The sequence below is a fragment of the Coregonus clupeaformis genome, chromosome 18, assembly GCF_020615455.1.
Source record: "Coregonus clupeaformis isolate EN_2021a chromosome 18, ASM2061545v1, whole genome shotgun sequence".
Taxonomy (NCBI): Eukaryota; Metazoa; Chordata; class Actinopteri; order Salmoniformes; family Salmonidae; genus Coregonus; species Coregonus clupeaformis.
The window spans coordinates 41231723-41254782 of NC_059209.1; the positions used below are offsets into that span (position 1 = coordinate 41231723).

General features: G+C 44.8%; 1 protein-coding gene across 1 annotated transcript in view; it reads left to right on the top strand.

The window, feature by feature from the left end:
- LOC121530793 (kremen protein 1-like) overlaps positions 1 to 23060 on the top strand; it is a 94387-nt gene that overhangs the window by 54821 nt on the left and 16506 nt on the right. Inside the window, exons 3-4 of the mRNA XM_041836030.2 lie at positions 6386 to 6477; positions 21187 to 21311. Of these exons, the coding sequence (XP_041691964.2) occupies positions 6386 to 6477; positions 21187 to 21311 (217 nt within the window). The remainder of the gene's footprint in view (positions 1 to 6385; positions 6478 to 21186; positions 21312 to 23060) is intronic.

A 23060-nucleotide genomic window follows, 5' to 3' on the forward strand; every position in this document is an offset into this window, starting at 1 on the left:
CTCTCTCTCTCTCTCTCTCTCTCTCTCTCTCTCTCTCTCTCTCTCTCTCTCTCTCTCTCTCTCTCTGCCTCTCTCTCTCTCTCTCTCTCTCTCTCTCTCTCCTGGCGTAAATCTTTAATGTGTTGGAAGTGGCTGGATAGGGCCTCATCTGGAAGTGGCTGGTAGGGCCTCATCTGGAAGTGGCTGGATAGGGCCTCATCTGGAAGTAGCTGGATAGGGCCTCATCTGGAATTAGCTGGATAGGGCCTCATCTGGAAGTGGCTGGATAGGGCCTCATCTGGAAGTGGCTGGATAGGGCCTCATCTGGAAGTGGCTGGATAGGGCTGGATTTGGAGTGGCACTGTAGGGGGTAAGATTCAGATGGAGAGAGAGAGAGAGATCGAGGGATAGCGAGAGAGAGAGAAAGAGAGGGAGAGAGGGAGAGTAGAGGAGGGGTGTGACAGTCCATCTGATTCCTGAGCCAAGGGAGGTTTTATACGAACCAGAACACGGCTGAGACCAGAGCAAGGCTGAGGCTGAGACCAGAGCAAGGCTGAGGCTGAGACCAGAGCGAGGCTGAGGCTGAAATCAGAGAAAGGCTGAGACCAGAGCAAGGCTGAGGCTGAGACCAAAGCACAGATGCAAATCTAGTGCCAGGAATCATTACATGTCATTACTTTTAACACAGGCTTCACAGCACAGATCGGATATAGACGGGTTAGCGAAGTGTTTGCTTGTGTGTGTGAGTGAGTGAGTGAGTGTGTGAGTGAGTGAGTGAGTGTGTGAGTGAGTGTGTGAGTGAGTGAGTGAGTGAGTGAGTGAGTGAGTGAGTGAGTGAGTGAGTGAGTGAGTGAGTGAGTGAGTGAGTGAGTGAGTGAGTGAGTGAGAGGGACTTGGACAAGAGAAGCAGGTGGAATGGGGGTGGACTTACGAGGAACGAGAGGGGAATCGTAAACCGTGTTCCCATCCCATTGTTGGCTTTTCCCCATACTGATTTAGTTGAAAGAGGTCTGTGGCTCCATGGCGGTGTGCCGACAGCACCCTAATAGCCGTCACATTTAATCTTTATAGATGGACGTAAAACAGCCCAGTGTCAAATTAATCCCAGAAAAGGAGAGCAAAGCTGCACTAAAGGTCAGGAGCTCTCGCGTCTCTCCTGAGAGACTTCAGTGACAGAGACCGTGTTCAACGCATTTCAAATACTGACACTGACTGTCACACAGAATGCCGGAGCATATTGTTACAGCACAGTGCTCACAGTTTGCAGGTGAAAAGAGGTGTCACTTTATTGATAACGTAAATGTCAATTAAAGCTAATTTTGAACATACTGTAGCCACAGTGTGTAAGTTATGGGTGTCCAGTGTAGTATACAGTAGTATAGTAACCTATAGGCCCACAGCCTTCTCCTACAAGGCTGATAATGGCCATGATGTCAGGGTGAGTTGTCCGACTCATGTTTATAGTAATTGAATCTCCCTGACTGTTGTCAGGTCTACATTAACTGAGGTGTGAGGTAAAGCATCAAGGAGCTGTGGAGTTGGAAGACATACGTTTATGTGCGAACTCTGTATCGATAGGTACTGTATCGATAGGCTAGCACAGTGTTCAACATAATTGAATGTACTTCAATGTCCGCAACACTTTTAATTGCTCAGGTTCTGCTTCAGCATCATTGTATGTGAATCATACATATTTGTTATATGCAATAGAGCAAAGTCCAGTGACTATTGAACACTGATTTAGCGACAGACAGATCTTTTAGTCGGCTAAAAGAGACCTCTGCTCTCGAGGGAAATTGACAGTCAGTCTCTGATCCTCTCCTGACCTCAAAACCCAAACAACAAGCCTCTCAAACCCTCTTCAGCTCCTCAGCAGTTTTACACACAGTAATTTTCCAAGGGGATTTTCAGCTTTCATCTTTCTCTGGGGCTTCTGAGTGTGTGGCTAAACGCAGGCAGACCTGGGTTCAAATACTATTAGAAATCTTTCAAATGCTTTGAACATTTGTTTCAGTCTGCTTAGAGTACAAGTTGGGCGGGGTTTTTGTAACTTTTCTATTGGTTCAGGCTAGCTCAAACAAGCACAGATAGAGTATTTGAAATTATTTAAAATAGTGTTTGAACCCAGGTCTGAAGCGCAGGCAGGCTAGTGGCTTGCTAATAGCACAGAAAATCATGTTTTTTCTAGCCCAGCTCAGTGTTGTTCCGTGCTGCAGGTTTTCTCCCCTCTGATGTTGACGATTCAGTGCTTTTTATGGCTACGCTGTGCCAGAGATTTTAAAGTTTATCATACATTTTATGATTAGGGGCACTTGGAAAATGGTTATTAAAGAAAAGTATGTTGAACAGCGGCCAGCAGGTAACAGCTAGCAGCTAGCTAAAACACACACTGGCTAGCACCTAGCTAAAACACACACTGGCTAGCAGCTAGGTGAAACACACACTGGCTAGCAGGTAGCTAAAACACACACTGGCTAGCAGCTAGCTAAAACACACACTGGCTAGCAGCTAGCTGAAACAAACACTGGCTAGAAGCTAGCTAAAAACACACTGTCTAGCAGCTAGCTAAAACACACACTGGCTAGCAGCTAGCTAAAACACACACTGGATAGCAGCTAGGTGAAACACACACTGGCTAGCAGCTAGCTAAAACACACTCTGGCTAGCAGCTAGCTAAAACACACACTGGCTAGCAGCTAGCTACATCACAGCTAAAACAAAGTAGTTGGAACACACACACACAGAGGCAGTGCATCTCCACTTTCTCTTTACTAACTAGGGCTGGGAATTACCAGGGACCTCACGAATCACGACATGTTTGTCCTCACGAATCACGACATGTTGGTCCCATGTTTCATGAGTTTAAACAAAATATATGAATTTTTCCATACGCACAAAAAGCTTATTTCTCTCAAATGTTGTACACAAATTTGTTTACATCCCTGTTAGTGAACATTTATCCATTGCCAAGATAATCCATTCACCTGACAGGTGTGGCATATCAAGGAGCGTGCAATTGGCATGCTGACTGCAGAAATGTCCACCAAAGCTGTTGCCAGATAATTTAATGTTCATTTCTCTACCATAAGTCGCCTCCAACATTGTTTTAGAGAATTTAGCAGTACGTCCAACCAGCCTCACAACAGCAGACCACGTGTAACCACGCCAGCCCAGGACCTCCACATCCAGCTTCTTCACCTGCAGGATCGTCTGAGACCAGCCACCCGGACAGCTGATGAAACTGAGGAGTATTTATGTCTGTAATAAAGCCCTTTTGTGGGGAAAAACTCATTCTGATTGGCTGGGCCTGGCTCCGAAGTGGGTGGGCCGATGCCCTCCCAGACCCACCGATGGCTGCGCCCCTGCCCAGTCATGTGATATCCATAGATGAGGGCCTAATTTATTTAAATTCACTGATTTCCTTATATGAACTGTAACTCAGTAAAATCGTTGAAATTGTTGCATGTTGTGTTTATATTTTTGTTCAGTAATATATTTGACATAACCAAAAGTATTGTGTTTTCAGCTGTTTTAACCTGGGGTACAAAACTGAAAGTAAAAGACGCAAAAATTAAACGTAAGAACGGGAAGCATAGAAATAGTGCACATAGAACAGATCTACTGCTTCTTAGACTTGCTTGCAATGAGAATGACATATCTATAACTTTCTATGTGACTTTGGTCAGTGTTTCCTTTATTTTGGCAGTTACCTGTAGTTACCCCTGTAGCTCTACTGTATCGGTACTGATTTCTTCCGGGGGTTCATATTTAGGGAATGGTACCGATTTCCTCCAGGGGTTGATATTTAGGGAATGGCACTGATTTCCTCCAGGGGTTCATATTTAGGGAATGGTACTAGAGTTGAATGGCGGGAACCTGGTTACTGAGATTTACCGCCCAAAACCGCTCCCTTTTCCCGGGATAAATAACTGCGAGGAGCCAGTAAATTATAATAAATTATGTATATGAATAGCATGATGTGAAATGGAACTGTTAAATTATATGCAATGTCTAAATGCTAGACCAGAATAGCTTGCTGGACATTTTTGCTGCATTTCTTATATCAATAGACTATTCGAAGAGGGATGCATGCTCTTGTTTGCTGAATGTTACAGCAGCCAACAGAACTCACAGGTAGTTTGAAAGAAGAGCGAACGCCCGATGGCGGTAGGCTACAGCAGTTATTTATTCAGACCCATAACCATTCAGTCTTCGTGAAAAGAAGTGAAAGCCTTCTGCCTCTAATTCTAGTCCTATATTTTTCAAGGACGTCATTAGAATGAAGATACGGACAACAAAACATATTTAATTTAACTGTTGAAAGCGAGGAAGGAATGAAGCATCAATAGATAGAGAAAGAGGAGGTAGGCTAATAACATTAGGGAAAATATTATTAAAAAGGTGTATATGCGTCAGCCTACTAATTATAGAAATAGGCCCTATTAAATGTCAAAATGTAAATCTAATTCGCTAGCCTATACTTGTAACTTTGTAGGCCTCATGTGCTGCACTAGAATCACATGTTCTCTTCCTGCTTTATCATGGTTAGAACGAGGTGTGTAATTCCAGTCCATATAATACAGTATAATACAATACAGTACAGTAATAAAGTCCACACTCAAAAAGATTAGCCTACTGGAGCTAGTTTCATTTATTTACCCAAGAGAGCATATAGCTAGCTACATCTATGGGCTTTTATGTTTTTTCTGTCGTGCGTAATGTGCAGTAGCCTATATCATATACTGTGTGTATTGTACAACAGCACAATCATTTGGGCGTTTTTGGGCTTGGGCTCATAAAATGTATTTAATGTATGGCTCATCAGGCTCAGGTAGCATCAGACTTGAATGTTTGATCAAAGCTCTAATCACATCCAGACATAGGCCTATTTATATGCTTTATATGCTTTTGAATGACACTTCCGGTTTTGGCGGGAAACACCGGGTTACCCGGGAGAAAAGTGATTTATTCTCGAAATGGAACATTTGTAAAATACCGGGAAAATATTCAACCTTAAATGGATAAAATAAACAAAGTGCTAAATGGTACCCTATTCCCTACATAGTGCACTACATTTGGGCAGAGCTCTATGGGCCTTGGTCAAAAGTATTATTATTATTATTATTATTATTATTATTATTATTATTATTATTATAAAAGTAGTGCACTATATAGGGACTAGGCTGCCATTTGGGAGATGAGCCCATGGTTAGGATGAAGAGAGGGATCATTTTCTCCTAACGGAGGACAAACAAAGACCTTAATGCCTACAGTTACTCAATTTCATCCCTAGGTTAAAGTTTCCTCTGTCCCTCACTCAATAACCTTTTTCTGTGCTGTGAAAGGAGAGGAAGTGTTTTTGATAGGAGAAGAAAAAAGCAATGGAAACGCCCTTCAGAATTCACCCCACAATAGGGCTGGAACGGGATAGCTGAGGCCCGGGGGAATATGTCTCAGGCAATAACAGTCAGAGAAAAGGAGAAGAGTAGTGCTCCTAAAGACGAGCCTTCTTCCATTGACCTGGGATGTTTTTATGGTTGCCTCATGCAACTCACTAATAGAAATGGTTCCACAGACTGCGATAATATACTCCCAAGTGTGTCTGTTACCTATTCATTGTGTAATCAACAGTTTATAAATGTCTTATAAACCATTTACAAAGTCTTTGTAAGTGATGTATTACCATTAACAAATACACTTGGTAGCACACAGACAGTATACCAAAATGCACAGAAACCAGCACCTGCTCAAAGCCCCTGTCTAGATATGTGTGCTCTCTCCTTCCTCTGTCTGTCTGTCTGTCTGTCTGTCTGTCTGTCTGTCTGTCTGTCTGTCTGTCTGTCTGTCTGTCTGTCTGTCTGTCTGTCTGTCTGTCTGTCTGTCTGTCTGTCTGTCTGTCTCTCTCTGTATGTCTCTCTCTCTGTCTCTCTGTCTGTCTCTCTCTCTCTCTCTATCTATCGCTCTCTCCCTCCTCTGTCTGTCTGTCTGTCTGTCTGTCTGTCTGTCTGTCTGTCTGTCTGTCTGTCTGTCTGTCTGTCTGTCTGTCTCTCCCTCCCTGTCTGTCTGTCTCTATCTATCTATCGATCGATCGCTCTGTCTGTCTGAGAGCCTTCTGTCTACGCTGGGTTCTACTGGACATGCATAGTCAGTTCTGAGGGCCAGAACACAGGGTAAAATACCAACTGAAGCAGGCTAGCGGGGGTTGCTGCGGTAGGTGGATGATTGGCACCACACACAGAAACAATCTCAGAAATGAATCTCCGCACAGCAGGCATTCCTCTGTAATTGTATTTAATATGCAGTCTCCAGTTTTTGGTACATAACCTCTTTTTATGTTTGTTTTCTCCCTCCCTCCCTCCCTCCCTGCCTGCCTCCCTCCCTCCCTCCCTGCCTCTCTCCTCTCCAGGAACCCTGACGGTGATGTCCAGCCATGGTGTTACATCGCTGACCATGAAGACGGAATCTACTGGAGATACTGTGACATACCCACCTGTCAGAGTAAGAGAGTGTGTGTGTGTGTGTGTGTGTGTGTGTGTGTGTGTGTGTGTGTGTGCGTTCTTGTGTGTGCGTCAGAGTCTTGGAGTCAACGCCCTGTGTTCCTGTGTTACACCCTGGCTGACCTGAGAGCCCAGAGGCCCTGTTCATCTCCGGTCGGTGGCTCTGTCAGTCGCTCGGCGTGTCAGATAGTTATGAAAACGTTTAAAGGTCTTCTGCAGAAGCGTTTTACTGAACTATTATCATCCTGAAGAATGTCTCTTAACTCCCTACCATCAGCAGCTGTGCTGTGTCCGGGCATGCCTGTTCCATGTGAACTGTCAGTCAGTCAGTCACACTGTGTTTTTACATTTCTGTAATTAGCTGTCAGTCAGTCAGCTCAGCAGAGCTCAGTACAGCATTCAGTGTGTTGTGTTATTGCCTCTGTGCTTGTTCTCTACTGGCATGTTCTCTACTGGCATGTTCTCTACTGGCATGTCCTCTACTGGCATGTTCTCTACTGGCATGTTCTCTACTGGCATGTCCTCTACTGGCATGTCCTCTACTGGCATGTTCTCTACTGGCATGTTCTTTACTAGCATGTTCTCTACTGGCTTGTCCTCTACTGGCATGTTCTCTACTGGCATGTTCTTTACTAGCATGTTCTCTACTGGCTTGTCCTCTACTGGCATGTTCTCTACTGGCATGTTCTTTACTAGCATGTTCTCTACTGGCATGTTCTTTACTAGCATGTTCTCTACTGGCATGTTCTTTACTAGCATGTTCTTTACTAGCATGTTCTCTACTGGCATGTTCTCTACTGGCATGTTCTCTTCTGGCATGTTCTCTTCTGGCATGTTCTCTACTGGCATGTTCTCTACTGGCATGTTCTCTTATGGCATGGTATCTACTGGCATGTTCTTTACTGGAATGTTCTCTTCTGGCATGTTCTCTTCTGGCATGTTCTCTTCTGACATGTTCTCTACTGGCATGTTCTCTTCTACTGGAATGTTCTCTACTGGCATGTTCTCTTCTACTGGCATGTTCTCTACTGGCATGTTCTCTACTGGCATGTTCTCTACTGGCATGTTCTCTTCTGGCATGTTCTCTTCTGACATGTTCTCTTCTGACATGTTCTCTACTGGCATGTTCTCTACTGGCATGTTCTCTTCTACTGGCATGTTCTCTTCTACTGGCATGTTCTCTACTGGCATGTTCTCTTTTGGCATGTTCTCTACTACTGGCATGTTCTCTACTACTGGCATGTTCTCTACTACTGGCATGTTCTCTACTACTGGCATGTTCTCTACTGGCATGTTCTCTTCTACTGGCATGTTCTCTACTAGCATGTTCTCTTCTGGCATGTTCTCTTCTGGCATGTTCTCTACTGGCTTGTTCTCTACTGGCATGTTCTCTACTGGCTTGTTCTCTACTGGCATGTTCTCTACTGGCATGTTCTCTACTGGCATGTTCTCTACTGGCTTGTTCTCTACTGGCATGTTCTCTACTGGCATGTTGGGGCGGTGGGTAGCCTGGCGGGTAGCAGCGTTGGGCCAGTAACCGAAAGGTTGCTAGTTCAAATACCTGAGCTGACAAGGTAAACATCTGTTGTTCTGGCCCTGAGCAAGGCTGTTAACCCACTGTTGCCCGGGTGCCGAAGACGTGAATGTCGATTAAGCCAGCCCTCCGCACCTCTCTGATTCAGAGGGGTTGGGTTAAATGCGGAAGACACATTTCAGTTGAATGCATTCTGTTGTACAACTGACTAGGTATCCCCCTGTTCTCTACTGGCATGTCCTTAATTATTTCATGACATTTTTATTAATCCTTTATTTTAACAGGGAAGACATATTGAGACCTAGGTCTCTTTTCCAAATGTGCCCTGTATGATACAACATAAATATACACATTACACACAAAAATATATATGTATATATATATATATATATATATATATATATATATATATATATATATATATATATATACACAGTGCATTCAGAAAGTATTCAGACCCCTTGACATTTTCCACATTTTGTTACGTTACAGCCTTTATTTCCTCATCAACCCACACACAATACCCCATAATGACTATGCAAAAACTGGTTTTTAGAAATTGAAATATCACATTTACATAAGTATTCATACCCTTTACCCAGTACTTTGTTGAAACACCTTTGGCAGCGATTACAGCCTCAAGTCTTCTTGGGTATGACGCTACAAGCTTGGCACACCTGTATTTGGGGAGTTTCTCCCATTCTTCTGTGCAGATCCTCTCAAGCTCTGTCAGGTTGGATGGGGAACATCGCTGCACAGCTATTTTCAGGTCTCTCCAGAGATGTTCAAGTCCGGGCTCTGGCTGGGCCATTCAAGGACATTCAGAGACTTGTCCCGAAGCCACTCCTGCGTTGTCTTGGCTGTGTGCTTAGGGACGTTGTCCTGTTGGAAGGTGAACCTTCGCCCCAGTCTGAGGTCCTGAGCGCTCTGGAACAGGTTTTCATCAAGGATCTCTATGTACTTTGCGCCGTTCATCTTTCCCTCGATTTTGACTAGTCTCCCAGTCCCTGCTGCTGAAAAACATCCATGCTTCACCGTAGAGATGGTGCCAAGTTTCCTCCAGACGTGACGCTTGGCATTCAGGCCAAAGAGTTCAATCTTGGTTTCATCACACCAGAGAATCTTGTTTCTCATCGACTGAGTCCTTTAGGTACCTTTTGGCAAACTCCAAGCGGGCTGTCATGTGTCTTTTACTGAGGAGTGGCTTCCGTCTGGCCACTACCATAAAGGCCTGATTGATGGAGTGCTGCAGAAATGGTTGTCCTTCTGTAAGGTTCTCCCATCTCCATAAAGGAACTCTGGAGCTCTGTCAGAGTGACCATGGGGTTCTTGGTCACCTCCCTGACCAAAGCCCTTCTCCCCCAATTGCTCAGTTTGGCCGGGCAGCCAGCTCTAGGAAGAGTCTTGGTGGTTCCAAACTTATTCAATTTAAGAATGATGGAGGCCACTGTGTTCTTGGGGACCTTCAATGCTGCAGACATTTTTTGGTACCCTTCCCCAGATCTGTGCGTCGACACAATCATGTCTCGGCGCTCATGGCTTGGTTTTTGCTCTGACATGCACTGTCAACTGTGGGACCTTATATAGACAGGTGTGTGCCTTTCAAAATCATGTCCAATCAATTGAATGTACCACAGGTGGACTCCAATCACGTTGTAGAAACATCTCAAGGATGATCAATGGAAACAGGATCAACTGAGCTGAATTTCGAGTCTGTAGTCCTCTGTAGCTCAATTGGTAGAGCATGGCGCTTGTAACGCCAGGGTAGTGGGTTCGATCCCCGGGACCACCCATACGTAAAAATGTATGTACACATGACTGTAAGTCGCTTTGGATAAAAGCGTCTGCTAAATGGCATGTTTTATTTATTTATTTTTTTCATAGCAAAGGATCTACTTATGTAAATAAGGTATTTCAGTTTTTTTATTTGTAATACATTTGCAAAAATTTCTAAAAACATGTTTTTGCTTCGTCATTATGGGGTATTGTGTGTAGATTGATGAGGGGAAAAAATGTGTTAATCCATTTTAGAATAAGGCTGTAACGTAACTAAATGTGGAAAAGTCAACGGTCTGAATACACATAAAGTGTCTCTTTCCGAATACAGTGGGGGAAAAAAGTATTTAGTTAGCCACCAATTGTGCAAGTTCTCCCACTTAAAAAGATGAGAGAGGCCTGTAATTTTCATCACAGGTACACGTCAACTATGACAGACAAAATGAGATTTTTCTTCCAGAAAATCACATTGTAGGATTTTTTATGATTTTATTTGCAAATTATGGTGGAAAATAAGTATTTGGTCAATAACAAAAGTTTCTCAATACTTTGTTATATACCCTTTGTTGGCAATGACACAGGTCAAACGTTTTCTGTAAGTCTTCACAAGGTTTTCACACACTGTTGCTGGTATTTTGGCGCATTCCTCCATGCAGATCTCCTCTAGAGCAGTGATGTTTTGGGGCTGTCGCTGGGCAACACGGACTTTCAACTCCCTCCAAAGATTTTCTATGGGGTTGAGATCTGGAGACTGGCTAGGCCACTCCAGGACCTTGAAATGCTTCTACGAAGCCACTCCTTCGCTGTCCGGCGATGTGTTTGGGATCATTGTCATGCTGAAAGACCCAGCCACATTTCATCTTCAATGCCCTTGCTGATGGAAGGAGGTTTTCACTCAAAATCTCACGATACATGGCCCCATTCATTCTTTCCTTTACACGGATCAGTCGTCCTGGTCCCTTTGCAGAAAAACAGCCCCAAAGCATGATGTTTCCACCCCATGCTTCACAGTAGGTATGGTGTTCTTTGGATGCAACTCAGCATTCTTTGTCCTCCAAACATGACGAGTTGAGTTTTTACCAAAAAGTTCTATTTTGGTTTCATCTGACCATATGACATTCTCCCAATCCTCTTCTGGATCATCCAAATGCACTCTAGCAAACTTCAGACGGGCCTGGACATGTACTGGCTTAAGCAGGGGGACACGTCTGGCACTGCAGGATTTGAGTCCCTGGCGGCGTAGTGTGTTACTGATGGTAGGCTTTGTTACTTTGGTCCCAGCTCTCTGCAGGTCATTCACTAGATCCCCCCGTGTGGTTCTGGGATTTTTGCTCACCGTTCTTGTGATCATTTTGACCCCACGGGGTGAGATCTTGCGTGAAGCCCCAGATCGAGGGAGATTATCAGTGGTCTTGTATGTCTTCCATTTCCTAATAATTGCTCCCACAGTTGATTTCTTCAAACCAAGCTGCTTACCTATTGCAGATTTAGTCTTCCCAGCCTGGTGCAGGTCTACAATTTTGTTTCTGGTGTCCTTTGACAGCTCTTTGGTCTTGGCCATAGTAGAGTTTGGAGTGTGACTGTTTGAGGTTGTGGACAGGTGTCTTTTATACTGATAACAAGTTCAAACAGGTGCCATTAATACAGGTAACGAGTGGAGGACAGAGGAGCCTCTTAAAGAAGAAGTTACAGGTCTGTGAGAGCCAGAAATCTTGCTTGTTTGTAGGTGACCAAATACTTATTTTCCACCATAATTTGTAAATAAATTCATTAAAAATCCTACAATGTGATTTTCTGGATTTTTTTTTCTCAATTTGTCTGTCATAGTTGACGTGTACCTATGATGAAAATTACAGGCCTCTCTCATCTTTTTAAGTGGGAGAACTTGCACAATTGGTGGCTGAATAAATACTTTTTTCCCCCACTCTCTCTCTCTCTATATATATATATATATATATATATATATATATATATATATATATATATATATATATATATACACACACATTAAAATACAAAAACACAGTCAGGGGAAGCACAAATAAAACATTACAAATCAACCAGTTGCATTCCTCCACAAATAAGTCCCCAATCAATGCTTTAAATTGCCCAAAAGGACCAGAACATCAAGATGAAATGTATTTTGAATTTTGTTCCAGTAATATTGTGCATTAAAACTAAAAGCAGATTTATCTAGCTCTGTGGAGACCCAAGGAACCCCAATAGTTAATGTATCCTGTGAACGGGTTAGGCAACTCTGGTGTCTATACTTCTACAGCAAAACTAGATCAGACGGAAGTTTATGAAGTAGGGCCTTGTAAACAAAAAGGGAGTAATGTAGAGATCTACGGGTCTTTAGCGAAGCCCAGCCAACCTTTTGATACAGGATGCAGTGATGAGTATCAAAACTGTCACCTGTAACAAAACGAAGGACACTATGGTAGATGGCATGCAAATATTTAAGAGTAGTAGCAGCTGCACTTTGATAAATTAAAAGGTTGACTGAATATTCTGCTTCCTACTGCTTAGAGAAAGGCACGATCTGTTTCGGTATAAAAAGCCAACTTTAAATCTTAGCTTCTTAACCAGCTCATCTATTTGTTTTTTAAACGTAAAATCCATATAAATCCAAATGGCTAAGTATTTATATGCGGGAACACGTTCGATTGGAGAACCATCTAATGAGTGAACATGTAGATAATCTGAAACATTCTTATGAGAGTTTAAAAACAACATGTATTTTGATTTGCCCGTATTAAGTACACATTTTAAATCAGCAAGGGATTCCTGCAAAACTATAAAATATGACTGTAGTTTTGACACAGCCAGATCAACAGTTGGGGCAATAGCATACATAATAGTATTATCCGCATATAGATTAAGTTTACAATTTTTAACAGATTGACCAATGGTGTTTATATAAATAGTGAAGCAAACAGGTCCCAAAATCGACCCCTGTGGTACACCTTTATGTACATCAAGAAATTCAGATCATGATGGCCTGAGTTCTGTCACAAAGATAATCATGAAACCATGAACAGGCGTCAGAGCTCAGGCCTATCTAGGACAACTTGTTCAATAAATTAGCATGATCAACAGTATGAAAAGCTTTTGACAAGTCCACAAACAAAGCAGCACATTTCATGTTAGTGTCTAAAGCATTGACAAGATCACTAACAACTAAAGTGCTTGCTGTAATAGTGCTATGCCCAGGCCTAAACCCTGATTGGTTTACATTCTAAATACATTTCTCAGATAAAAAAGAGCAAAGTTGTACATTTACCAAGGATTCAAGGATCTCAGCCAGACAAGGAAGCCTTCAAATGGGGTGATAATTATTAAGATCTATCCTGCCCTTATGGAGTGGCAGCACAAGAGCTGATTTCCATACTTTAGAAATATTTCCTGATAACAATGTTACATTTTAAATGTGTGTTATTAAGCCAACAATGATGGGCGCTGCACACTTAAGCACTTAAGCTCCTGTGGATTTCTTGTTGTCTATTGCTAGAAAAGCATCCAGGACTTATTTTTATGTAAATAGCTGGGGAAAAAAGCTTTGACTAACATTTCTCTGATCATTCGGCAGGTTTCCCCTATCTGCATCCAGCCCAATATCATTGCGAATTAGCTTAGCAGTTTTTTCATAATGAGGCCAGTGTCTGAATTAATTTGTTGTGGCAGAGAGGAGAAAGTAGAACCCTTTAGGGATTTGACAGTTTTCCAGAATTTAGCCGGATTCCCATTACAATCAAATTGAGCCTTTCTGATTTGTCTTACACAATGATTCCTCAGTTGCTTAAAAGCTTGCCAGTCCTGGCCTAAGCCTGTGTTCCAAGCCTTGACTCAAGCATAATCTCTTTTATGAATGACTTCTGATAATTCCGGAGTGTACCAGACATTCAATCTACCTTTAACCCTTCAATTTTTGAAGGGAGCATGTTTATTCACAATAGTATTGAAAAGATCTAGCCCAATACATCAAGCCCAATACTTCTTTAGGCCTGGTGTATGCTGCAGAGTTCCTTTCCCCTTCATTACTGTACTGTGTGTCCCAGTACCAACTATGTAGAGAGGGACCTGGAGGCTTCATTCATAAAGTGTCTCAGAGTAGGAGTGCTGATCTAGGATCAGGTACCCCCTGTCCATTTACACGTATTTATTATTGTAGTCTAACATCTTAACTGATCCTAGATCAGCACTCCTATTCTCAGACGCTCTATGAATACTTGCCCTCGGAGGCTGTATGGGGTTCCTACTCCTCTGTGTGATTCAAGCTAAAGGACTCAAGCCCACTCAGACCTCTCACTCTGGAGGCCAAATGGCTAAAGGACCCATTAACCCAACCAACAATGCGTGGCCTGCTGAAAAGACAGCTATGGTTTGTGGTGTGTCTCTCCCACTCTCTCTCGCTCTCTCTCTCTCCCTCGCGCTCTCTCTCTCTCTCTCTCTCTCTCTCTCTCTCTCTCTCTCTCTCTCTCTCTCTCGCTCTCGCTCTCGCTCTCGCTCTCGCTCTCTTTCGACTGACCTATTTCACACAAGTGTCCAGTTATCCATGAATGTCTCGACCAGACCGATCCCCCACCTTTGTGTCAGAGTGGGTAAGGCCGACACCCATCCATCCACCCATTCCCCTGGCTGGTTGTGTCAAAGGGGGGCAGGCAGGCCCGCCCATCCATCCACCCATTCCCCAGGCTGGAGTAAGCAATAAGCTGATTCCTTATCTCATGTGAATTGAGGCCAGCCTTTGTTGCAGGCAGATGGGATACTGCCACCATAGTCCTGCTCGCCCCCTGCCTGACTGCCTGTTTTTGTCTGCTGTCTTCCAGTCTGGATTGGTGCAGCCTGCCTGCCCGGTAACCTATCCTTGTGCCGTGTGTGTGTGTCCAACTTCTCTTGCTTGCTGCGAGCTTCGCCCATATCGAATGCAGCTCTATTTCTGCCCTGGCATTATAGATAGAGATAGACACACTGTATTTCTGAATAGAGGGAAAATTTAGAGAAGAAAAGGGCTCAGAGCGAGGCATCTACAATGAAGACAGATGAAAACATGCCTCTTCTGTTCTGGGGAGACGGTTCTGCCTCCGGGCAGCCAGCAAGCTGAGAGAGAGTGGGTTCTAGAACATGAAACCAAACCAGTCGTTTCATCTTATTGTGTAACCAAAGTCACCACGTGGTGCCTATCTCCCTGCCTTCCTGTCTAGCTCCCTGTATACCTACCTGTCTCCCTGTCTGCCTGTCTCCCTGCCTGCCTGTCTCCCTGCCTGCCTGTCTCCCTGCCTGCCTCTCTGCCTGTCTGTCTGCCTCCCTGCCTGTCTCCCTGTCTGCTTCCCTGTCTGTCTGTCTGTCTCCCTGCCTCTCTGCCTGTCTGTCTGCCTCCCTGCCTGTCTCCCTGTCTGCCTCCCTGTCTGCTTCCCTGTCTGCTTCCCTGTCTGTCTGTCTGTCTGTCTGTCTGCCTGTCTATTTTGTCTGTGTTTTTGTCTGTTTTGGTTGGTCTGCATGTTGTTTTGTCTGTTTTCGTGTGGCATTGTGGCTATTCACTGAGGCTCTGTCTGTACCCACCAGGGTTGGTCAGGTCAGTTTCAACACTGTGCCCTGTCATCCAGGGTCATCACGTCATCCTGGTGAGGCAGCAGGCACACCCTGTTAAAACAACAACAACAAAAATTTAATTTAGCAGATGCTTTTATCAAATTGAAAGGAGACGTTTTAAAATCTCTATTTAGTTATGTAAATGTCATGTTATAGAAGGGTCTAGACATATTTTTTGTGATTTGGTGTTGGGGGCAGTCCTGAAGAGTTGTCTTTGAAACACCCACGCACATGGAAGTGGTCCGATGAAGCGGATGCTAAGCTACAGGACTGTTTCACTAGCACAGACTGGAATACGTTCTGGGATTCATCCAATGGCATTGAGGAGTTTACCACATCAGTCACCGGCTTCATTAATAAGTGCATCGACGACGTCGTCCCCACGGTGACCGTACGTACATAACCCAACCAGAAGCCGTGGATTACAGGCAACATCTACATCCACACTGAGCTAAAGGCTAAAGCTGCCGCTTTCAAGGAGCGGGACACTAATCCAGACGCTTATAAGAAATCCCGCTACGACCTCCGACAAGCCATTAAACAGGCAAAGCGTCAATACAGGACTAAGATCAAATCCTACTACACCGGCTCTGACGCTCGACGGATGTGACAGGGCTTGCAAACTATCACTGATTACAAAGGGAAACCCATCCGCGAGCTGCCCAGCAACGCAAGCCTACCAAACAAGCTAAACGCATTCTATGCTCGTTTTGAGGCAAGCAACACTGAACCATGCATGAGAGCACCAGCTGTTTCGGACGACTGTGTGATCACGCTCGCCATAGCCGATGTGAGTAAGACCTTTAAACAGGTCAATTTTCACAAGGCCGCAGGGCCAGACGGATTGCCAGGACGTGTACTCTGAGCATGTGCTGACTAACTGGCAAGTGTCTTCACTCACATTTTCAACCTGTCCCTGGCCGAGTCTGTAATACCTACATGTTTCAACAGACCACCATAGTCCCTGAGCCAAAGAACACCAAGGTAACCTGCCTAAATGACTACCGACCCATAGCACTCACGTCTGTAGCCATGAAGTGCTTTGAAAGGCTGGTCATGGCTCACTTCAACACCATCATCCCAGAAACCCTAGACCCCACACCAATTTGCATACTGCCCCAACAGATCCACAGATGATGCAATCTCTATTGCACTCCACACAGCCCTCACCCACCTGGACAAAAGGAACACCTATGTAAGAATACGGTTCATTGACTACAGCTCTGCATTCAACACCATAGGCCCCTCCAAGCTCATCACCAATCTCAGGACCCTGGGACTGAACACCTCCCTCTGCAACTGGATCCTGGACTTCCTGACGGGCCGCCCCCAGGCGGTGAGGGTAGGCAACAACACCACCACCACGCTGACATCAACACAGGGGCCCCCCCTCAGGGTGCGTGTTTACTCCTATCCTTTACTCCCTGTTCACCCACGACTGCGTGGCCGCGCACGACTCCAACAGAGGAGGAGGTCAGTGACCTGGCAGTGTGGTGCCAGGACAACAACAACCTCTCCCTCAACGTCAGCAAGACAAAGGAACTGATTGTGGACTACAGGAAACGGAGGGGCGAGCATGCCCCCATCCACATCGATGGGGCTGTAGTGGAGTGGGTTGAGAGCTTGAAGTTCCTCAGTGTCCACATCACTAAGGAATTAACAATGTCCACACACACCCACACAGATGTGAAGAGGGCACAACAGTGCCTTTTCCCCCTCAGGTGCCTTAAAAGATGTGGCTTCCTCTAAATGTTCTACAGCTGCACCATTGAGAGCATCTTGACTGGCTGCATCACCGCTTGGTACGGCAACTGCAAGGCACCCGACGCAAGGCGCTACACGGGTGGTGGGTACGGCCCAGTCTATCACTAGTGCCGAGCTCCCTGCCATCCAGGACCTCTAGACCAGGCGGTGTCAGAGGAAAGGCCCCAAAAATGGTCAAAGACTCCAGCCATTAAATTATTGCGTCTGAGCTCCTAGAGTGTGCGGCTCTCCTTTTCTTTTTCAAAGACCAGCCACCCAAGCCATAGACTGAACAGCTTCTATCCCCAAGCCATAAGATTGCTAAACAAGACTGATAAATAGCTAATCAAATGGCTACCCGGACTATCTACATTGAGCCTTTTTTGCACTAACTCACTTTACCCCTACCTATATGTACATAGCAACCTCAGTTACCTCGTACCCCTGCACATCGACTCAGTATTGGTACCAAGGCATAACATTTACTTTTTGGTCCACCAGCCACTGTGGCAGGTAGATTTAAAAATCTACCAGCCACTCAGATGTTTTACCAGCCCCCCAAAAAATATTCTGCTAAAATTACATCAACAAAACACAAAAACACAGATGAGCATGCTTTGTAATGTTTTCAAAATAATTAATGTATTACTATACTGTACAAAAATATAAATGCAGCATGCAACAATTTCAAAGATTTTACTGAGTTACAGTTCATATAAGGAAATCAGTCAATTGAAATAAATTCATTAGGCCCTAATCTGTGTATTTCTGGGAATAGAGATATGCATCTGTTGATCACAGATACCTTTAAATATGGGACACGTGGATCAGAAAACCAGTCAGTATCTGGTGTGACCACCTTTGCGTCATGCAGCCCAACACATCTCCTTCGCATAGAGTTGATCAGGCTGTTGATGTGGCCTGTGGAATGTTGTCACACTCCTCTTCAATGGCTGTGTGAAGTTGCTGGATATTGGCAGGAACTGGAACACGCTGTCGTACACGTCGATCTAGAGCATCCCAAACATGCTCAATGGGTGACATGTCTGGTGAGTACGCAGGCCATGGAAGAACTGGGACATTTTCAGCTTCCGGGAATTGTGTACGGATCCTTGCGACATGTGGCCGTGCATTATCGTGCTGAAACATGAAGTGATGGCGGCGGATGAATGGCATGACAATGGGCCTCAGGATCACGTCACGGTAACTCTGTGCATTCAAATTGCCATTGATAAAATGCAATTGTGTTAGTTGTCCGTAGCTTATGCCTGCCCATACTCTGTAGCTCAGCTGGTAGAGCACGGCGCTTGTAACGCCAAGGTAGTGGGTTCGATCCCCGGGACCACCCATACACAAAAAAATGTATGCACGCATGACTGTAAGTCGCTTTGGATAAAAGCGTCTGCTAAATGGCATATTATATGCGTGTGAACAACAGGCCATAGACATAGATAGAGGACTAATCTTTGTATCTGTGCCATTATAGCGTCTGTGACAGCATGGGCAGCGCCATTTTAAAGTAGTCAATGTTCTTCTTCTTCATTGGCTGATTGCTCCTAACTTATTGAATCCCTACCCAGTTGACTACTTTAAAATGGTGGAAGCCCTCAATGGCAATATCCATGCTAAAACGGGTTATATCCATGGTGAGGCCTCTATCTCTATGACAAGACGCCCAACTCCGATATAAAGTATTTTTTTTCAAAGTTGCCGAAATGACACATGTCAACTTATATAAAAATATATTTATAAAGAGAGAGCTGCTGTAGATATTTGTTCCCCCTCATGAATGAGTCCTACAGGTTGTTAGCACTTGGCAGCTAGTTTAGAAAGGCTGGCTGATTAACTGTTTAATAAGTAATTGTCGTCTTCTTCTTGTCCTCTCTCTCTCTATCTCTCTGTGTCTCTCTCTCTATCTCTCTCTGTCTCTCTCTCTCTCTCTCTCTCTCTCTCTCTCTCTCTCTCTATCTCTCTGTGTCTCTCTCTCTCTCTCTCTCTCGGCTCTCTCTCTCTCTCTCTCTCTCTCTCTCTCTCTCTCTATCTCTATCTCTCTGTGTTCTCTCTCTATCTCTCTCTGTCTCTCTCTCTCTCTCTCTCTCTCGCGCGCTCTCTTCTCTCTCTCTCTCTCTCTCTCTCTCTCTCTCTCTCTCTCTCTCGCTCTCTCTGTTCTCTCTCTCTGCTCTCTCTCTCGCCTCTCTCTCTCTCTCTCTCTCTCTCTCTCTATCTCTCTGTCTCTCTCTCTCTCTCTCTGTCTCTGTCTCTGTCTCTGTCTCTGTCTCTGTCTCTCTCTCTCTCTCGCTCTCTGTCTTTCTCTCTCTCTCTCTCTCTCTCTCTCTCTCTCTCTCTCTCTCTCTCTCTCTCTCATGTATAAATACTCATGGCAGTGTCTTATGGGCGTGGCACATGGGAGGAGGAGAGAGAGAGAAACTAATTCTAATTGCTAATTGCTACTGTAAGTCGCTCTGGATAAGAGTGTCTGCTAGATGTAATTTTTTTTTAACGAAAAAGCCAAATCCTGCAGGTCCCTGAGTGTGTTTAGGCCTGCTCTCAGTTTATTTTCGGCCCCTTCTCCAGAGGTGTCTTACCCTGTTACAGACAGACAGACACCCCTGAACTCAATCGTTGTGTCAGTTGTTGTTGCTTTGTCTGCATTGCAAGAATACCTAGGCTGCTAACCTAATGTCTCAACCTCTACCTGCCTCTCTCTGGAAAGCATGAAGTATCTAGTCAAGACTCCAAATATCTCTATTACTGTCATGTTGTCTTTAACTCGCCACTTAATCTCCCTCCAAATTCCTCCAGTCTGCTGTGCTGCTTCTCGCTGTGTGTGTGTGTCTGGAGCATGTGTCCTCTTCTCCTTCACTTAGTGCTCTCTTTCTCTCTCTCTCTCTCTCTCTCTCTCTCTCTCTCTCTCTCTCTCTCTCTCTCTCTCTCTCTCTCTCTCTCTCTCTCTCTCTCTCTCTCCGTTTTCACATACTGTCTATCAAACACTCCGCAATATGCCTGTCCATCCCGTCACAGCCCTTCGGCCAACAGTTTGGTCGGACCGCGGTCAGTGAGCGTGGGCGAGACGCAGGGTGTAGAGCGGTCCAGACAGAAAACCGCCCTGTCCTGGACCAGGACATTTGGTGTACGTCCCAAAAGGCACCCTATTCCCTATATAGTGTACAACTTTTAACCGTTTAAAGTTGTACACTAAATAGGGAATAGGGTGCCATTTGGGATGCAGATTGGTTAGTGAACACCCAACGCTGGCATTTTGCAGCTTTCCCTGCTCGTGTTTCATCCTTACACCAACACCATCTGAGGCATCTCTCTCTCTCTCTCTCTCTCTCTCTCTCTCTCTCTCTCTCTCTCTCAACAACACATGGTGTAGGCCCTTTTTCCTCCTCCCCCCTCCTCTTTCTCCTCCTCCCCCCTCCCTCCTCCTCTTTCTCCTCCTCCCCCCCTTCCCCCTAATTATTCTCCCCCCCTCACCCTCATCCTCCCCAATCTCAAACAGAAGCCAGAGAATTCCAGTGTGATGTATATTGTTTCAGAGTGTGTGTGTGTGTGAGTGTGTGTGCGCACGTGTGCGTGCGTGCCTGTGTGTGTGTGTGTTTATGCATGTGTATGTATCTGGAGTCTGGCCAGCCGGTGTAGAGAAGAAGTATTAATCCCAATTTATAAAACCTGAAAGCCTTCAACAGAGCCACGAGACTGACCAGGTTACAGGGGACTGGCTCTGAGGGCCAATGTTCTGTGTCTTGAGTTGACACCTGTGCTATGAGACAGGTGGTTCATGGGAAGTGTAGTTTATATGATCCACAAAACCTGGCATACATTTGGCTCCCCCAAGACCACTGTTCTATAAGCCCATACATACAGCTCATATGGCATATGGCTCAAGGCAAATTAAGTGTATGATCTCTGTGGGATTGGTTGATTTCAAACAAGTGCTACACCACACAGACGCATCATGGGATTTGTAGTAAATGCCAAATGCAGCGTGTGATTGTTAGTATGGAAGAAAAAGTCATACTGAACTATATAGTTAACCCCTGCTCTCCTCTCTGTTTCCTGTAGTGCCTGGCAACCTAGGCTGTTTTAAGGACAGTGGCGACCCTCCCACCCTGACTGGGAGCAGTGAGACCTCTAACAAACTCACCATCCAGAACTGCATCAGCTTCTGCCGCAAACAGAGATACACAGTAAGACACACTACACTATGTAGGATGCATTGAGCGTCCCAAATGGCACCCTTATTCCCTACATAGTGCACTACTTTTAAGTCAGATTTGACAATGGTTTATTGATCATTCCTGATGGCAAATGGTCATATTGGGAGTAATGCATTCTTTCTTATTTTCTAGACTCTGTATTTCTGTGTTTATAACCATCCTCACGTTTCAAAATGAATTCAGCGACGCATCAGACGACGACACATAGCAGCTGATAATTTATGGTCTCACTGGTACTGATCACGGTTACTGGCCATGGGTACACTGGCCTTCTATTGGGTACTGACCATGGTTACACTGGCCTTCTATTGTCTACTGACCATGGTTACACTGGTCTTCTATTGTCTACTGACCATGGTTACACTGGCCTTCTATTGTCTACTGACCATGGTTACACTGGCCTTCTATTGTCTACTGACCATGGTTACACTGGCCTTCTATTGGGTACTGACCATGGTTACACTGGCCTTCTATTGTCTACTGACCATGGTTACACTGGCCTTCTATTGTCTACTGACCATGGTTACACTGGTCTTCTATTGTCTACTGACCATGGTTACACTGGCCTTCTATTGTCTACTGACCATGGTTACACTGGCCTTCTATTGTCTACTGACCATGGTTACACTGGCCTTCTATTGTCTACTGACCATGGTTACACTGGCCTTCTATTGTCTACTGACCATGGTTACACTGGTCTTCTATTGTCTACTGACCATGGTTACACTGGCCTTCTATTGTCTACTGACCATGGTTACACTGGTCTTCTATTGTCTACTGACTGTGGTTACACTGGCCTTCTATTGTCTACTGACCATGGTTACACTGGCCTTCTATTGGGTACTGACTGTGGTTACACTGGCCTTCTATTGTCTACTGACTGTGGTTACACTGGCCTTCTATTGTCTACTGACCATGGTTACACTGGCCTTCTATTGTCTACTGACCATGGTTACACTGGCCTTCTATTGTCTACTGACCATGGTTACACTGGTCTTCTATTGTCTACTGACTGTGGTTACACTGGCCTTCTATTGTCTACTGACCATGGTTACACTGGCCTTCTATTGGGTACTGACCATGGTTACACTGGTCTTCTATTGGGTACTGACTGTGGTTACACTGGCCTTCTATTGTCTACTGACCATGGTTACACTGGTCTTCTATTGGGTACTGACTGTGGTTACACTGGCCTTCTATTGTCTACTGACCATGGTTACACTGGCCTTCTATTGTCTACTGACCATGGTTACACTGGCCTTCTATTGTCTACTGACTGTGGTTACACTGGCCTTCTATTGTCTACTGACTGTGGTTACACTGGCCTTCTATTGTCTACTGACCATGGTTACACTGGCCTTCTATTGGGTACTGACTGTGGTTACACTGGCCTTCTATTGTCTACTGACCATGGTTACACTGGTCTTCTATTGTCTACTGACCATGGTTACACTGGCCTTCTATTGTCTACTGACCATGGTTACACTGGCCTTCTATTGTCTACTGACCATGGTTACACTGGCCTTCTATTGTCTACTGACCATGGTTACACTGGTCTTCTATTGTCTACTGACTGTGGTTACACTGGCCTTCTATTGTCTTCTGACCATGGTTACACTGGCCTTCTATTGTCTACTGACTGTGGTTACACTGGCCTTCTATTGTCTACTGACTGTGGTTACACTGGCCTTCTATTGTCTACTGACCATGGTTACACTG